General features: G+C 38.9%; 1 protein-coding gene across 1 annotated transcript; it reads left to right on the top strand.

Annotated features, from left to right (window-relative positions):
• The first annotated feature begins 3,105 nt into the window (after positions 1-3,105).
• On the top strand, positions 3,106-5,919 carry LOC132282752 (subtilisin-like protease SBT1.5). The gene has a single exon (XM_059784531.1). It carries the CDS (start codon positions 3,324-3,326, stop codon positions 5,685-5,687), a length of 2,364 nt encoding a protein of 787 aa, XP_059640514.1. The 5' UTR covers positions 3,106-3,323; the 3' UTR covers positions 5,688-5,919.
• The last annotated feature ends 11,265 nt before the right edge of the window (positions 5,920-17,184 follow it).

Below are 17,184 nucleotides of genomic sequence, written 5' to 3'. Positions count from 1 at the left end.
CTCCCCAGAGGTCGATTACCTCCCTGCCATCCGGGGATAAACACCTCATTACTTGATGAAGTGTAGAGGGGACTCCGTTCATACGATGGATCCAACCTCTCCCCATAATGAGGTTATAAGATGGATGAATCTCTGTCACGAAGAAGTTTTCCTTCAGAGTTCTTTTTGCTGCAGTAACGGATAGATCGATCACCCCAAGCGGATTCACCTTAGTACCGTCAAATCCCATTAGGGGGCCGGAAGTTGGCCTGATGGACGATGGTGAAACCCCCAACTGATCAAAAGCTGTTTTTGTAATGATGTTGGCGCTACTTCCCGGATCTATCAGCACTCTCCTGATCATGTAATTCGCTACCAGGAGGCTGATGACCAAGGGGTCCTCATGCGGGCGCTGGACTCTAGAAAGATCATTGTTACCGAATCTAATGTTGATGCTGCCTGGTGCAACCGTGTTTACCGAAGACAATCTTCGTAACTTATGAGCCTCTCTCAGCCTGGATCTGTACAACTCTTCAGACTCTTCATCATCCTCTGACCTTCCGTGTATAGCATGGATAACCTTTACCTGACCGCCCTCTACCCGTCGAGGGTTAACCTCCCGAGGTTTTACGTGCTCCTTCGTGGCGAGATACTCCACCAATTCTCCTCTCGCTATCATGCTTTCTACCTGTCGCTGTAGGGACCTGCAGTCATTGGTGGTATGCCCATAATCTCTATGGTAGGCACAATGTTTGCTTTTGTCCCTCTGCTCCAAGGGTTGTTTCATGGGCTGAGGAGTCGCGAACCTCGTCTTATTCTCTTGGAATAGGCGTGCCAAGGTAGTACGGAGAGGGGTAAGCCTGTCCTCTGTCCTTCGCCTTTTCTCAGACGCTTGGGTGACTTGTGTGGCGGTATGAAGAACCTTCTGCATCCTTGTGCTCGCAGCTTTCTCTCGAGACTTGTTTTCCACTGTGACGAGGGTAGCGTGCTGTGCACGGTGAGCTACGTTTTCCTCCAACCGAATGTAGATTTGTGCCCTAGCGTTCAAAGTCTGCATATCCGGGGGGGAATATTTGACCAAGGATGTGTGAAACTTGGTTCCCTGGATCATTGCCAACTTAAATGTTTCGATTGCCGTGGCAGGATGGCAATCTGCTATCTCCGAGGCCTCCATGTTAAACCTGGATAAAAAATCTTGCAAAGTTTCTCCCTTCCTTTGCTTTATGGTGAAAAGGCTGGCAATACTTTTCTTCTGCTTCTTATTTTCGCAATACTGGGCTAAGAACATAGTGCACAAGGTCTCATAGTCAGGGATAGACTTGTGTGGCCTATTCCTGAACCATTCTAACGCTGCTCCGGTTAAACTGGTAGGAAAAACCTTACACATCCACGGATCGTTATGATCATCCAGTGCCATCTTTTGCGCATAATGATCGAGATGCCGAGAGGGGTCTCCTGCCCCATCGAACTGGGTGAAGGATGGCATAGTGAACTTCTTCGGCCTCTCCACAAGGTACACCTCGTCAGTAAAGGGGGTCTTGACCAAGGAGTTCTTGTGCTCTCTAGCCATCTCGGCTGGTGTCTGGACTCTCAAGAGCTTTTTTTCGTCGAAGGCATCTTGTACACGTGTGCCATCTGGAACGCCATTGGACCATACCGTAAGCCTATGGCTGGACTCGGCCTGTTCGTCCTGTGTGCGATGCGGGAGATTATCCGAAGCAACCGCCTCGGACCTCGTCCCTTGCTTTTGCTGAACCTCACTAGGTCGAGCCCCGTTGGGTGGTGTCTCTTTGGCTGGAGGCTCGTGAACCGGAGGTAAATTCTGGGTGGGGGGTGGTGCCGCAGCATCGCCTGGTGGTGGTTGTGGCGTTAGCCTGGCCATGGCCGTGTGCAGCGTATGAGTCTGCTGCTGAAGCGCAGCTATCTGGGCGACACTCGTATCGTTTGCTTGCCGGAGTGTCTCAAATTGGTGCAAGAACTCTTCTCGCATCTTTTGCATCAATTCGATCTGTTGATTCATTGCTGACTCTCCGTTTGACATTCCAGACATGACTAAAGGATTTAATTTGAAGAACAAGTGAGAGTATATTTCTATACGCTTCCCACAGACGGCGCCAAAGTGTAGGTGCAAAATTTCGCCCAACCAATAATGATTGAGAAAAATAAAACAACTCACTCAAAAACAATAAAAATAAATAAGAACAGTGTGTAGAGAAGCGTAGAATTGCTTGATCCTTTATTGGAGGTCTTAGCCTCTATTTATATACAAAAAATTGCAAGATTATGGTAGGACTCGCGTTGCTTGCCCTTCAATTCTTTCTATATAACCATTCTTTTCTAATAGAGTTTTTTCCATTATCGAATTTTCCATACACAAAACTTGCCTTGTACAGAACTTCCTATCAGAATTTTCTTTCTACAGTAAATCCTTCAAATGGTAGGACTTGTGCATTCTTGGGCCGAATATATTTTGATCCGGCTGGGCTTGAGTAACAGGCCGGATGTTAAATACTCATAAGCTGGGCTGATGACTTCTTGATTCGGCCTTGATGGAAGTTGGAGGACAAATAACAATGGTCTTGGGTTATAAATACCCTCAACTTGGGCTTGAGCATGATGGGCCTTATATGTCATTGGAATGTAGATATGGGTAGTGATGACGTGTGCGCTTTTTATTGGAGGGAGTTTTTTCCCTCCACATATATAATTTAGGATAATATATGATTTAAATTTTTTATAATAGTGTACCTTTCTATTCACCCTTCTTCCTTCTTCGTATAATTTTTACTAACAAAGTTCTTCCTACTTTCTTTCCACCCTTCTTCCTTCCTCCATATTGAATACATCATTAATAATGATGAAAGGAATTGTTTAAATTAAAAAAATAGAAATTTATTAATGGACTAATATCTAAGGGAATAAATTGTGATCCAATAAAAAATCACAAAGGGATGAGTTGTAATCCAATCCAATCAAATTTAACTCATACAATGAGAGACCCCTCAAGTCAATTCCTTTGCCATAACAGTCCCCCCACTCCTCACCCGTATCCAAACACAAGAAAGGAACACCTTGAGAGGAATTTGTCACATTTTTCTACTCTTAATTTGTTTACATCATACTTATATATATATATAGACACGCACTCGCATACACATAAATAGGCAACAGGGAATTCACCACTTAGCTCAACCTTATGTATCCACAGAACCACCTCAGCAACAATAAAACCCCCATCTCTCTCTTAGAGGGTTGCACACAGCCACATGCCAGTATACTGATACATACATGTGTGTAATTGTGTATATATAACTAAGCAGAGCAAGCTCAAAGCTTTCACAATAATGGCGATTTCTCCAACTTCTGCTCTCTCTCTTTATCTTCTATCTATCTTCTATATAGTTTTGAGTTCAGCTTCTGCTGATCACAAGACCTTCATAGTTCGTGTTCAACACGATGCTAAGCCCTCTATTTTCCCAACTCATAAGCACTGGTACGATTCATCTCTCAGATCTCTCTCTTCCACCACCACCGCCGGTGAAGGCTCCTCAGATTCCGGCGAAGCCAGTCGCATCATTCACACCTACGAGACCGTCTTCCATGGCTTCTCTGCGAAGCTCTCCACATCGGAGGTACAGACGCTCGAATCTTTCTCTGGCATCATCGCTGTCATACCGGAGCAGGTCCGACAACTCCAAACCACTCGATCGCCGGAGTTTCTAGGGTTGAAGACCACTGACAGTGCCGGATTGTTGAAGGAGTCCGATTTCGGGTCGGATCTGGTAATCGGAGTCATCGATACGGGGATCTGGCCCGAGAGGCAAAGCTTCAACGATCGAGGCCTCCTTCCAGTGCCGACGAAGTGGAAGGGACAATGCGTCGCCGGAAGGGACTTTCCGGCGACTTCTTGTAACAGGAAATTGATCGGAGCGAGGTTTTTCTGTAACGGATATGAAGCCACCAACGGGAAGATGAATGAGACGTCAGAGTACCGGTCGCCGAGGGACTCAGACGGCCACGGCACGCACACAGCGTCGATTGCCGCCGGCAGGTATGTGTTTCCGGCGTCTACTCTTGGCTACGCCCGAGGAATCGCCGCCGGGATGGCTCCCAAGGCGAGACTCGCTGCCTACAAGGTCTGCTGGAACTCCGGATGCTACGACTCCGACATCCTGGCGGCGTTCGACGCCGCCGTTGCCGACGGAGCAGATGTCGTCTCCCTCAGCGTCGGTGGCGTCGTCGTCCCCTACTATCTCGACGCCATTGCCATCGGAGCTTTTGGAGCCGCCGACCACGGAGTCTTTGTCTCCGCCTCCGCAGGAAATGGCGGCCCGGGCGGCCTCACCGTCACGAACGTAGCGCCCTGGGTCACCACCGTCGGCGCCGGAACAATTGATCGGGACTTCCCTGCCAACGTCAAGCTCGGAAATGGCAGAACAATATCCGGCGTCAGCATATACGGTGGGCCGGCGTTAGCTTCGGGCCGTCAATATCCGCTAATTTACGCCGGAAGTGAAGGGGGTGACGGTTATTCATCATCACTATGTCTAGAAGGTTCATTAGACCCAAATGTTGTAAAAGGAAAGATTGTGTTGTGTGACAGAGGAATCAATTCCAGAGCTGCCAAAGGTGATGTAGTGAAAAAAGCCGGTGGAATTGCAATGATTTTGGCTAACGGAGTGTTCGACGGCGAAGGTTTAGTCGCCGATTGCCACGTTCTGCCCGCCACCGCCGTGGGAGCTTCCGGCGGTGACGAAATAAGAAAATACATCACAGCGGCTTCGAAATCCCGATCACTGCCCACGGCAACGATCGTTTTCAAGGGCACTCGGCTCCGTGTCAGACCAGCCCCTGTTGTGGCCTCATTTTCGGCTCGTGGACCCAATCCGGAAACGCCAGAAATTTTGAAGCCGGACATAATTGCTCCGGGATTGAACATATTGGCGGCCTGGCCGGACCGTGTCGGGCCCTCCGGCATTGCATCTGATAAGCGCCGGACAGAATTCAACATTCTCTCCGGCACTTCAATGGCGTGTCCTCACATTTCCGGACTCGCCGCCTTGCTTAAGGCTGCTCACCCGGAATGGAGTCCGGCGGCAATAAGGTCGGCTTTATTGACAACTGCTTACACAAAAGATAATCGTGGTGAAACTATGATCGATGAAGCCACCGGAAATTCATCAACAGTGATGGATTTTGGTGCAGGCTATGTCCACCCACAAAAGGCCATGGACCCAGGACTGGTCTATGATTTAAATTCCTATGATTATGTGGACTTCCTCTGTAATTCAAATTATACCACCAAGAACATTCAGACGATCACCCGTAAGAACTCCGATTGCAGAGGAGCTAAGAGGGCAGGCCATATCGGCAACCTGAATTACCCTTCTCTGTCTGCAGTGTTCCAACAATATGGCAAGCACAAGATGTCCACTCATTTCATTAGGACGGTGACCAATGTTGGGGATCCTAATGCAGTATATCAGGTCTCTGTCAGGCCGCCAACCGGAACATTGGTGACGGTGCAGCCGGAGAAGCTAGCGTTCCGGAGGGTGGGTCAGAAGCTGAGCTTTCTGGTAAGGGTGCAAGCTGTGGCAGTGAAGCTATCACCTGGGAGTTCAAGTATGAAGAGTGGTTCTCTAGTGTGGTCCGATGGGAAACATGATGTCACAAGCCCAATAGTTGTCACAATGCAAGAACCACTCTAATTGAGTTTAGGGTTTTGAGTTCTTAGGGTTTTTGCTGTTTTTCAGCTACAGAGTTAATTCTCTGTCTATATTATATTATATGTTATATATATTATATATATCTTGAGAGTGTGCCGTTTTCTAATTCAGAAGGCGGGTGGAGTGGGTTTGTAGCTCAAGAGTGAGAGAGAGCGAATCTTTGTTGTAAGAATGTTTGTAGAAATGTTGTGTAATGAGAATAGCTCTTGAAGAATCTGTGTGTTTTTTTTGCCTCCCTTTTTTGAATTTCCTTTTTTATTTGAAAAAAGAAGAAAGTAAACTAATATTTGGATGCTATTATTGTTAGATGTTGTATTGTACTAGTATTGTTTAGTGGTAGTGGCAGTGTCAGGTGCATGTGAGAAGTGTCAATGAGATAGATAGATACAGCGTTTTAGTGTCAGTAGGATCTGAGCATATAAAAGCCATCAGTTTAACAACAAAAAAGACAGCATGTGATAATCTAACCTACATACATCATCTGATTCCCTGTTTTGTTTGGTTCTCTAGTTTTTATGTAAGTGGGCTTTCTGGGGTGTGTCATTTTGTTGGCCTACCAAATGAAGCAAAAGACAGGGAGGTTGTTGCATTGGCATCCACATAAGTTTGTTAATGTGAAGAATGGGACCCCCCAATGGTTTGGATTGTGATAAACAGAGAGGATCAAGCAGTTCATGGTACTGGCACTGTAGGCAGGATATACTTGAATTTATTTTTCTTCTCTTATTTGGTAACACGGCTATCTCACCTGTCCTGAAGTAAGAATATTAGGTTAGTTCAGAAAAATTCCTTCAAGGTTCTTCCAAGGAGATATGATTATTGGATTGGTTCGGAAAATTTTGAGATTATTAAATGACTTAACCTTATTTGGATTGTTACAAAGTAAACAGTTTTGAACGATTCAAAACTATTTTCAGATAATTATAAAAGACATTTCTCACAAAATAAATAAATATATATATATATATATTTTTAATTTAGTTTTCAAAAACGAGTTCTCACAAACAATCAACCAAGCAGGTTGTTGTACAGTTTTATAAATTTCACTTCTCAAAAAACTAAATCAAGTTCCGCTCCATGAATCGTGATTTCTAGAGTACTCATTCTAACCTAGGGTTGACGTACTTGAATTTTATCAAGGTCCCAAAGGAGAAATACCCCCCTCCCCTACCTCTTCTCTTGGTCTTTAATTCTTCACCTACATGATAAGAGCCCAATCTACTATACTTAGCATTTAGAATATCTATACGTATAAATGGGGCTTAACTGCAGTAAACAGCTCAGAAAATAAGCAATTGAATCAGATTTGGTGAAACCAACTTAACTGTCAATAACTTTACAAGTATGGACCGTAATTAGCACAACAGTTGTATACTAATAAATAGCTGGTTTTTCCTTAATTTACTTGAATGGCCTTTGATAGCTGGCTGGTTATTTTTTTTTTTGTTGTACTTGACCCAATCACACTTCTCTTTATTTGATTGCCCAATTCAGCTTTCTTCTTCAACCAAAAGGAAGAAACACCCCATTATAAAACCCCCATTTTTAGCAACTTGATTACCCATTAGGTTTAAATCAAAGACATCTATCTACCAATGAATATGGGCCCAAAGCTTTCAATGGGCTTGCATGGTCATAGGAGTAGGCCCATGTATCCCATTTTGAGTCTCATTTATGGGCCACTTTATGTTTGTGGAGCCCAACATTATTTAGCATTTCAAAAGCTGCATGTTCTAATATATTCTTTCTTTTTCAGACTACATATTCTTCTTCTATTAAGTGGAGTCTAATGCCAATGATTTGGTAGGGTTAAAAAAGAAGAATTATGTATACATGGCTACAAATTTCTCCTATTTTTCTCAATTTCTTGAATTGTTACGATATTTTCATTATATTGAATCAATCTCAGGTTTATCCACACATTTCAATATTTGTTAACTATTCCCACATGTATAGAATTTTATAAATGATTTTTGAAATTTCGATTTTCTTGAGTTGTTCTATGTGAATGCAAAACAGAAACCCACATCTCTGATTTCTCAAGATAATTTGCTTTTATTTCTTAGAAGTTTATTTGATGCCAAAACAATTTTCAAGTAGTGTATTTATGAATATTGTTATATAATTATGCTACAAGTGTTACTCATTAATAATTGGTGGGGTTAATATAGCCCAACCTCTGTATACCTTGAGAAAGCTAAAGGCAAAGCCCAACCACCATCAAACATGCATCTTAGTAATAGAGGCTGATGGATGGGCCTACTTTACATATGACCCACCTCATCAAGTTTGAACGTGCAATGATTTTCTGATTGTTGCATGTCATGATGGGCTCACCATGGGCTAAGGGTATCAACATTTTTTAGGCCCAACCTAGATGGACCTGCCCAAACCATATGTGTATGTTAAGCCTATAGTTAACATGATTAATGATGTTGGCCACTTCGCCCAAGTATTAATTATGGAGCCTTGAATATATCAACTAAAAGTTGGTTCAAATTGAAGGGCATTGAAATTGACAGCTACAAGGCTCTCATACTTAAAGCAGTGAAAGCCAAGAACTACATACAAATGTTGTGGACCACCAATCTCTCTTGTTTGGTGGTACCTGTTCCATCATGCTGGCCTTTATGCAGCAACATCTAAAGACAAGTTCATATAATAACAAAATTAATTCAATTATTACAATTCTGAGAAAGATGGGCCACACCTGTGCTTCAAGCGCTATTTTCATTTATTTTTTTAAAAAAAATTGGAATAATTTGATTAGTTAGTGGGGTTAATTTTTTTTTTTTTAAAAAACAAAAAAATTGTGCATACAAACTTTTACTAAATTTTAAATAGAATCCCCCCAACGTACTAAAAGATTTATCAGATGAGTATTGTTACCAAGAGGTGTCCCATTGGGCGTACGAGAAATTTGTACACATAAATTTCGTGTCCAAAAATCTAGGAAAGAAAATGCAAACAAATAATTAATTTTCAAAAAAATACCTTGATCTTGATATGGCGGTTGAGCTTTTCTGTAAGTCTTCAAGGTTGAAGAAGGTTTGACTAGATTTTTGGTCGAGGGTTGATGGACTTGATCTCGAACACTAAATTGAAAGTCTCTAAAGAAGAACAATACCTGTGTATTATTCTTCTTCTTTAGCATCTTCGGAATCTCTACACAACTGTCGTCATTGCATGTTGCGTCTTATAGGTGATATGCAAATTTTTTTAAAGTATTTTTCAATTATACATGAGGACAATTTAGTGTTTGGGTTAATTAAAACGACACCTTCTGAGGTTTAATATATTGACAGTCATATACAACTTAATTATTTTTTGGACAAAGACACCCCTTGTGATTATTTTGATCCAAACAAGCCCTTAAAACGTTATAAAAGATGAGATTGCCCTTCAATATTTAATTCATTTTATTGTAAAATATCAGAACTCATGAAAAGTCAAATTTGCTCTTATATATATACACTATTACCCATATACATATATGTGTGTGGAAGAGCAGAGGGAAAAAGAAAGCAGCGACATCGCCACCACTACCACCCATAGCAGCCCCCACCACCATCACGGTCCATGACCACAAAGAAATCCATTATTACAACCCAAAATTTAGAAACCCATTATTACAAATTTACAACCCAAAATTTAGAAACCCATTATTGCAAGACCCAAAGAAATTTGATATATATAGGCACACAATGCCATATACATAGAGTACAAAACCAAAAAAACCCACACAATGTATAGAAAATCGATCATATATATATATATATATATAGGGTTAAAATCATAAAACCCCCCTATACTATCAAATTGATGTAAAAAACCTCCACTAAAATTAAAAAAACCCCTAAACTAAATAATGTTATCAAATTGCCCCCAAATTGGTATAAAATGACAAAACTGCCCTTATAATTTAATTGTTAAATTTAAAACTTATAATATTATTGTAAGATTACAAAAATACCCCTGAATCTTCTTCCTTTTACACCTCTTTCTAAAACTCTCACCACACCTATTTAAGTTAGGATATACAATCACAGACAACACTAGAGAGAGGGAAGAGATACAGTCACAAATAACATTAGAGAGAAAGGAGAGAAAGAACCTAAAGGCCGTGAAATGGATGTGGATGGCGAAGAGGAACTTTCGAAATAATCTTTCGATGTTGTTGAAGAACATGTTGGCTTTCATCGAAAGGCCTTGAGAGATCCGATTTGTACTTCACCAACATATCACGATAGGTTTCCTAGAGAGAGAAAGTATTCAGATATTCGAACTGCACAGAGAGAACCAAAAAACGACAGAGAAATTCACATAACAGATAGAAATTGATGAACAAACTAGATAGCTAGAGAGAGAAAGAAAGACCATGAAGTCATCCAGCTTAGGATTAGCTCCTAAGCACGTGGAAATAGCATCTCGATTACCGACCACCATGTTCTCTCGCCGGATTTCATCTAACAAGCTCGATATCTTCAGTGGCAATCCGACCTGTAAAATGTGTGCACTCATCATCCGCCGGATTTCATCTAACAAGCTCGATATCTTCAGTGGCAATCCGACCTGTAAAATGTGTGCACTCATCATCCACACACCGATAGCTTAAAAACTACACTAAATGTAAGAAAAACACAGCTATCTAAAATTCCTCAAATCAATTTTTCTAAAAAATTTAAATCAATTAACTAATACATCAAGAATTTGAACACTACAACAGTTCTGGCTTCTACCAGCTCTCAAAAGCACTGGTAAAAGTCTTAAAAAGCGCTGGTAAAGGCCTTTTACCAGTGCTTTTCCAGAAAGCGCTGAGATAGAGTATTTACCAACGCTTTCTGGAAAAGCTCTGGTAAAGGGTAATTTGAATTTTTTTTTATTTTTATTTACTTTTCCTCCCTCCCTATGCCAACGCTTCTTAAAAGAGCACTGGTAAAGGGGTTTTTTTATTTTTATTTTTTATTTTTTTATACCCTTATAGTTTTTGAAAAAAACATATCAATACTACCAACTACTAAATGTCATCCAATATAACACAAGTTAATATAAAAATACCATCCAAATTGTTTGTACATAATTCAACCACAAGTTAACCCCGCCAATATGAAAATTACGATCAAAATTGGCTACTAATACAACCACAAGTTAAGCTGGTAAATGTCAACCAAAAAGCAAAAATGTATCCTAATACAACCACAAGTTAACCTGCCAATATACCATCCAAATTGTCTAAATATAGCTACTAAATGTCAGACAAAAAGAATTAATAATTTTTGACAAATGTAGTATAAGTTTTTCAAAAAGAATCCATCCAAGGCGAAGGAAATTCAAATAGTACAGTCACGACCCCATCTTCAACTTCAACAAGTCTTCTTGCCCATTTGATTTGAATTACCCTACATTTTTTATAAATTCATTAAGCATACATTATAATAAATGAAAATTTAACATATATATAAGAGAAATTAAAAGTTCATAACCTTAACTGAATTGGCATCACGACTAGATAATGAATTTGGGGATACTCTAGGAGGAACATTTAATGAATCAGAACCCTTCAAAATAAGAAAACAAAATACATGAAATCTTGGCATAAGTAAACATATATTTAGTAAAAAATAAAACTAACAATAAATATACCTGTCCACTACATTTTTGTTGTTGCATCTGCATTAGCATAGCCACCTGTTGTTGTAAATTTTCCAACTTGTCATCATAGTTGGCTCGTAAATTTTCCAACTTGTTGTCATAGTCGGCTTGCATTTTTGAAATGGTCTCCTGCAACTCTATGCGTGCAGCACGTGCCTCTTCATCAGATTTTTTCACATTATTAATCAGTTCAGCTTTACTAGGAGATGGCCCCTAAACATCGCTTGGTGTAGGCCCGAAGCCAAGCATCCGCACACAACCAGTTCTCTCTTCTCCCCTCACAATGGAGAACAAATCATTGAAAGTGCCAATAGGCGAGTCAGAGTAACTTTTTTGAAGTACTTTTATGTTTTCCTGCCAAAGTGCAAATCAGGTCAGCTGAACAAGTTGAATGACTTATGGAGGATTAATTTATACTGGATAGGATGGTTACTAGATTTTATATATATAAGTATGGTGTCATGATATGAGCTTGAGTCTCAGGATTAATGGTTAGGGCGCGTATATCGCCAGGAATGTGTAGCTAGATATAGTGTAGTTGTGTACCCTGGTAGGTCTAAGTACTCATGCCCACTATATGTGCGTTTTGCATGTTGCCTACTATTCAGGTTGAGACAACCCTATAGTCTAGTGAGGTTCCTTTAGTGTGTATATATATATATACGGACTACTAGTTACTGTTGGATTGACTAGGATGTATACGTGTATCGAATCTCTGCTTGGACTGTAGTAGAGTAGAACTTGTTTGTGAGCCTGACCCACCATTATTTTTCAGGTGTTCGTCACGAGTAGAGGTTGTTCGTGCTGAGCGGGGATCAGTCTACTTCATTCTTCCGATGCTACATAGGAGTTCCTTTATGATTCAGTTTCCTGTTTTAAATTACTGTCATTTGTTTAGTTTGGATTTTCTAGGGGTCCACATAGTATGGATTCTCGAGTTGTATTTTGGAGGATCAGTTGTATCAGAAGAGTTTATTAATTAATGGAAATATATTATGAGGTTTATTATTAGATTATCATTTTAGTTTCTTGTCAGTATTTTATTTATTCTTCTTTATTCTTTTGTACTCTGTGTTTGTTTATTATCAATTTGTTTTGATATCCTCGGGTATTCGGGCGTGGGCCTGGCCAACCCGCATTCGGAAATTTGGGGGTATCACAGTTGGTATCAGAGCACTCCAGGTTTAAGTGTCCTTAATAGTGTCTTTCATTATGTGACTTCCGCGTTGCGTCTCTTAAAACTTAGAGCCCGTATTAGGATTCATTGTACTCTATTTACGGTTCGTTAGGAGGAACTGATGTCAATTGTATTCTGTAGTTACAGAATGGTTGGCACTAGGAAAAGGATGGGGTCCAAGGCGACAGTGATAAAGATCCAAAGGAGTAAAGGAGTACGTTATTGATTTCATTGCCCGAAGGCAGAATTAGGGATCGAAGGTTTAAGTTCATTTGGAGCTACTTTAAAGTATAAGCCAAGGAAGGATTTAGGTGTACGTGATAGGTCACCGCATATCGAGACCAACACGACTTCAGTTGATCTCAAAAAGGAGACAAGCAAGGAGTAGGAGCCGAAGAGGATCCTAATGGAGGAGATTTATATGTATCCAATAGAGAGGGTACTAAATCTTGAAGAGGGATGATTGCGTGAGGTGATCTGAATTGCTAGTAGTATAGCGAATGTTATTAGTAGACTTGGGGTTGATCAATCTACAAATAATTAAATCTTTCTTATCATCTCTAAAAGAGGTATATAAGAAGTGTTGTTCAGGAGTTTGGGGATCGGATGTGTTCTTATCAGAACGAAATACATAATTTTTAAATCACATACAAAAAGGCATTGGTATTGTGTTGTGACGTTCTAATTCGATTTATAAAGTCAAGTAAGACAGTTTACATTCCGCATATAAGGAGGATGAGGGTTAAGCCCTTGGTATTTGCTTAAGAAAACATTTGTGCTTTTAAGCAATATTTTAAAGGATATGTTTCGAGGTTGAATGATTATTTACGAAACTATAGAAGGAAATTTTGAAACAATCTAGTAAGGTTGATTTCAAAGGAGACTTTCTTTTCTAGAAAGAACGATATCCTAAGTAGGAGTATATTTTGTTCTATTGTGTTTATCATACGTGTTTTATTTTATTTTTTTGTTAATTACTCGGGATTTGGTATGTGGTTTAGTTGGGGACATAAGTGTGTGATCAACCAATTATTGTTTTAATAACATGGAGTCATAGCGCTATTTACGCTAAATTTTTTAGCATACGGTCATAGGATTTGGTAGATACACATAAATCTAACCAATCTATTGGACCTGGACATGTGTCATTATGGTGTGTTTTGGGATGGGATAATTAAACCATCATTACGAGTCAAATAATCTAGAACGATTAATTTGATATACTTTACGTTAGGTATGGATTCGTTTCATATTACAACGTCATGATATTGGTGATTGTTAATGTTTCGGTATGCGTGAGGTAGTGGTAAATAAAGATCACTAAAATGTCATGATGATATATCAGAGGTGCTGGATTTGCTGAACATCTTCTTGAAAATTTCAGAAGTTGTTACCAAGTCAGAAGGAGGATTTAGTACTGGATTAAGTACTTATTGGAATGACACCGAGTGAGGATAGGAGACTGAATAAATATTCATCAGTAAATTCTTAATCAAGAATTTATTCAAGAGGGTGTGTCATTGGGAGGAATTTGCCGGTGTTGCACATGGAGGAGGAAACTAAGTCTCTTCATTTTCATAAATAAAATGGAATTATTTTTTTAGTCACAATTTGCAACAATTAGCTGTTGCAAGGAAATTGATGACTTATGTAGAGGATGGGAAGATTTCATATTCTTTTGAAGTTAGATAAAGAAGTCGGATTGTCATTAACTTGTCTTAAAGAAGCAGGGTGTGTCAAAGACAAGATGTTGAGACCAAATACTTATATAAAGATGAGGTGCATGGTATGTATGGAAAGGTCGTAATTTGTTGACTTTTGTTGAGTTAAAGTCATAGTTAACTATTAATAAATTGAATTACCGATTGATTTTTAATATCGGCAAGTTTATCACGGATCAGTGGTGGATAAATTTAGTTACAAAATTTGCTTTTGAAGATGCTCCAATTTAAACAATGGGTACAGACGAAAGCTGGTGGTACTGGACTAACGGTACTTTCTGTAGACAAATTTGATGGAGGATGCAAGGATTGAGTTTCACAACTCTTAGTTCTTTATTCACCTTAGTAGAAATATGATGCTTCAAAGTATGAAGCAGATGTTTGGAAGACAGGCAGGAAGAGGAATATAGTGTTTTTTTTTAAGTCTAATATTTATTAAATAGTAGAGATGGACCATCAGAGATCACTGGATTTTTGCAGCTATTTTCTATACTGAAGTGGAAATGACAGAGCATTTTCACGGATTTAGTTGAGGGATTGCTGATTTGATTCAAGGGTCAGGATTCTAGATGGGATATTGGTTGACTGATAAAATTAAATCAGTTTCATTTTGTCTATTTTGATCGAGCTGGTAAGATATCAGTTCATACGAATATAACGGATCACGAGACGGCTTAGATGGATGCAAAGTGTGAATAATAACACTTGTTATTACCAAGGTAGTTCAGGAGGTCAATTTTGAATATCAGAGCTCACCCTAGAGAAGGTGTTACTTTACTCAGATAGAGTTTAAGGTACTCGAGGAGGATTTCGTAGTTTCTGTAAATAATGATATGACGGTCGGGCGACTGAGCTAGAAAATTTATAATTTTTCTTGGTGTGATCAAACGGTTAGAAGGTACATCATGACATCAAATGTCGATTTTGGTGAACAGATACAGATAAGGATGCATATATAATTGCCCTAAGTGTAAAACCTGCTACAAAGGTGGAAAGTTGATCATCGGATATCGTAGGAATCTTTAGCCACTTTCTATAACAAATATAGAAGTTGAATTAAATAGGAGTGACGGTCGATGGGAAGGATTGACATTGATTTGGAATTTCAATTTTCCATATGGAATCTGAGTGGTGGATTGAGAAAGATCGCTTGAGGACATAAATTTGAGTGATACTTATTTTAGAACTTCATAGTAGTTCTATAGTTTAGTGATAGTGGTGTTATAGCATGTAGATGTCCATATTAGTGGATGCAAAGTGCTATTTCGAAGGAGCTTTATGAAGATTTTGGAGCAACAGCTCTACTTCATATCTATAGATGGAGGAATTAATCGAGAGATTAAATTAGACTATAAAGGATATGTTTGAGGTGTATATCCTAGATTTTCATGGACAGTTAGAAGTGTTTACTTCACTTGTCAGAATTTTATCTGTGATATTGTTGGCACAAGGAGGTTAGTGTGACAACTTTGGAGGTTTTGTATCTTTCACAATGCATACCTCTCATTTGTTGGTTGGAAATGGAAGTATGGGTTGTACAATCAGACCTTGACTTCATTTAAAAATATGTCGGAATGAGATACTTCCATTTGTATTGAATTGCGCGCGGTTGGGAGGCAATAGTAGGATATTGTAAATAGTTAAACTCGTATACTAGAGTTTTTCTATCAGGGAGTAGTTTGCTCGTTCTGTTTTCTATGTAGGAAGAAAGGCGATTTTTGAAGAAAGGTCAATTTTACTTATTACATTGACTTTTAGAAGATTGTGTTTCGCAATTAAGGCAGTCACCTCTGAATTAGCGTTACCAAATTATTAGCGCTGGGTGCATAGGAGTTTGTGCGCATATTCTATGGCACTTGGAAGTATGTAGATCATTCCCTTGTCGACATAGGAGGATTACGTTGTTATTTGATACAACCTACGCATTGTATGATTATTGTGTTTCTTAAAATATAGGAACTCTGTACACCACTTGGTATATTGGAGTTAAGTGGAGCCCTTATAGTGAGGTTGCGTCTATTTGGTAATATGAGGATGTTTTTCGCTCACAGTTTTTAAGCATAATGGAAGAAAGTAAGGGCGAATTCCGAGGACGGAATTCCTTTTATTAGGGGGGAAGAATGTAATACCCCTAATTTTAGAAGGATAGTCTCGGTATTTATTTATTTGTTTTAATTGTAAATTAAATGTTTTCTTTTCTTTTATTATTTTATTTTTCTTTTATGGTTATGGTTAGTAGTAATGGGCCAACCAATTGGGTCCCATGGACTACTTGGATAGGAGGTTGGATGTGTATGGATTATTACCCATGGATAATGTATGTATATATATAGATATATATTATATACATATATAAAAAGGAAAGTAATTTATTAATTATTTTTATGGTAACTTGGGTAGTAATATTTAATCTAATATATATGTTTTATATTTAAATAATAAAAATATACATAGATTTGATACGTGTTATGTTTAAGTTACTTTATAATATTATGGTAACTTAAGTATTATTGGATAATCCATTAATAAATAATGGAATGTGTATAATTTATTTATTTAATAAACATATACATAAATTATATACGTAACATATTTTGCTTACCTTTTTAATATTTTTATTTTCATTTTTTTTAATTGACTTGGATTGGGAAAAGGGTTAGGGTTATTTTATTTAGCCTATAAATATATAGCTATAGGTTGTAAAAGGGGGTTAGAAATATTCACGTGATATATACTGGAGAGATAGTGTTAGAGAGGGAAGGAGGAAAAGGAAGGAATGAGGAGAAAAACCCTATAGAGAGAAGATCAAGGAAGAAGAAGTTTAACTTTCGATCCGAAAGTTTAAGGTAAGTTCTTCTTCTATCTTTTTCCCTTTGATTCGTATTTCTGTACATGCCTAGGAAATTCCAGAATTTATTAAACACATAAA

The sequence above is a fragment of the Cornus florida genome, unplaced genomic scaffold (assembly GCF_030987335.1).
Source record: "Cornus florida cultivar Cherokee Brave unplaced genomic scaffold, ASM3098733v1 CherokeeBrave_3.0.0_Hap2_Chr11, whole genome shotgun sequence".
Lineage (NCBI taxonomy): Eukaryota > Viridiplantae > Streptophyta > Magnoliopsida > Cornales > Cornaceae > Cornus > Cornus florida.
The sequence above is the reverse complement of the archived record's forward strand: the minus strand, read 5'-3'. Positions and strand labels throughout refer to the sequence as shown.

Bases quoted from the DNA above. Each gene is read 5' to 3' on its own strand.
- LOC132282752 (XM_059784531.1), top strand. From the start codon at position 3,324: ATGGCGATTTCTCCAACTTCTGCTCTCTCTCTTTATCTTCTATCTATC.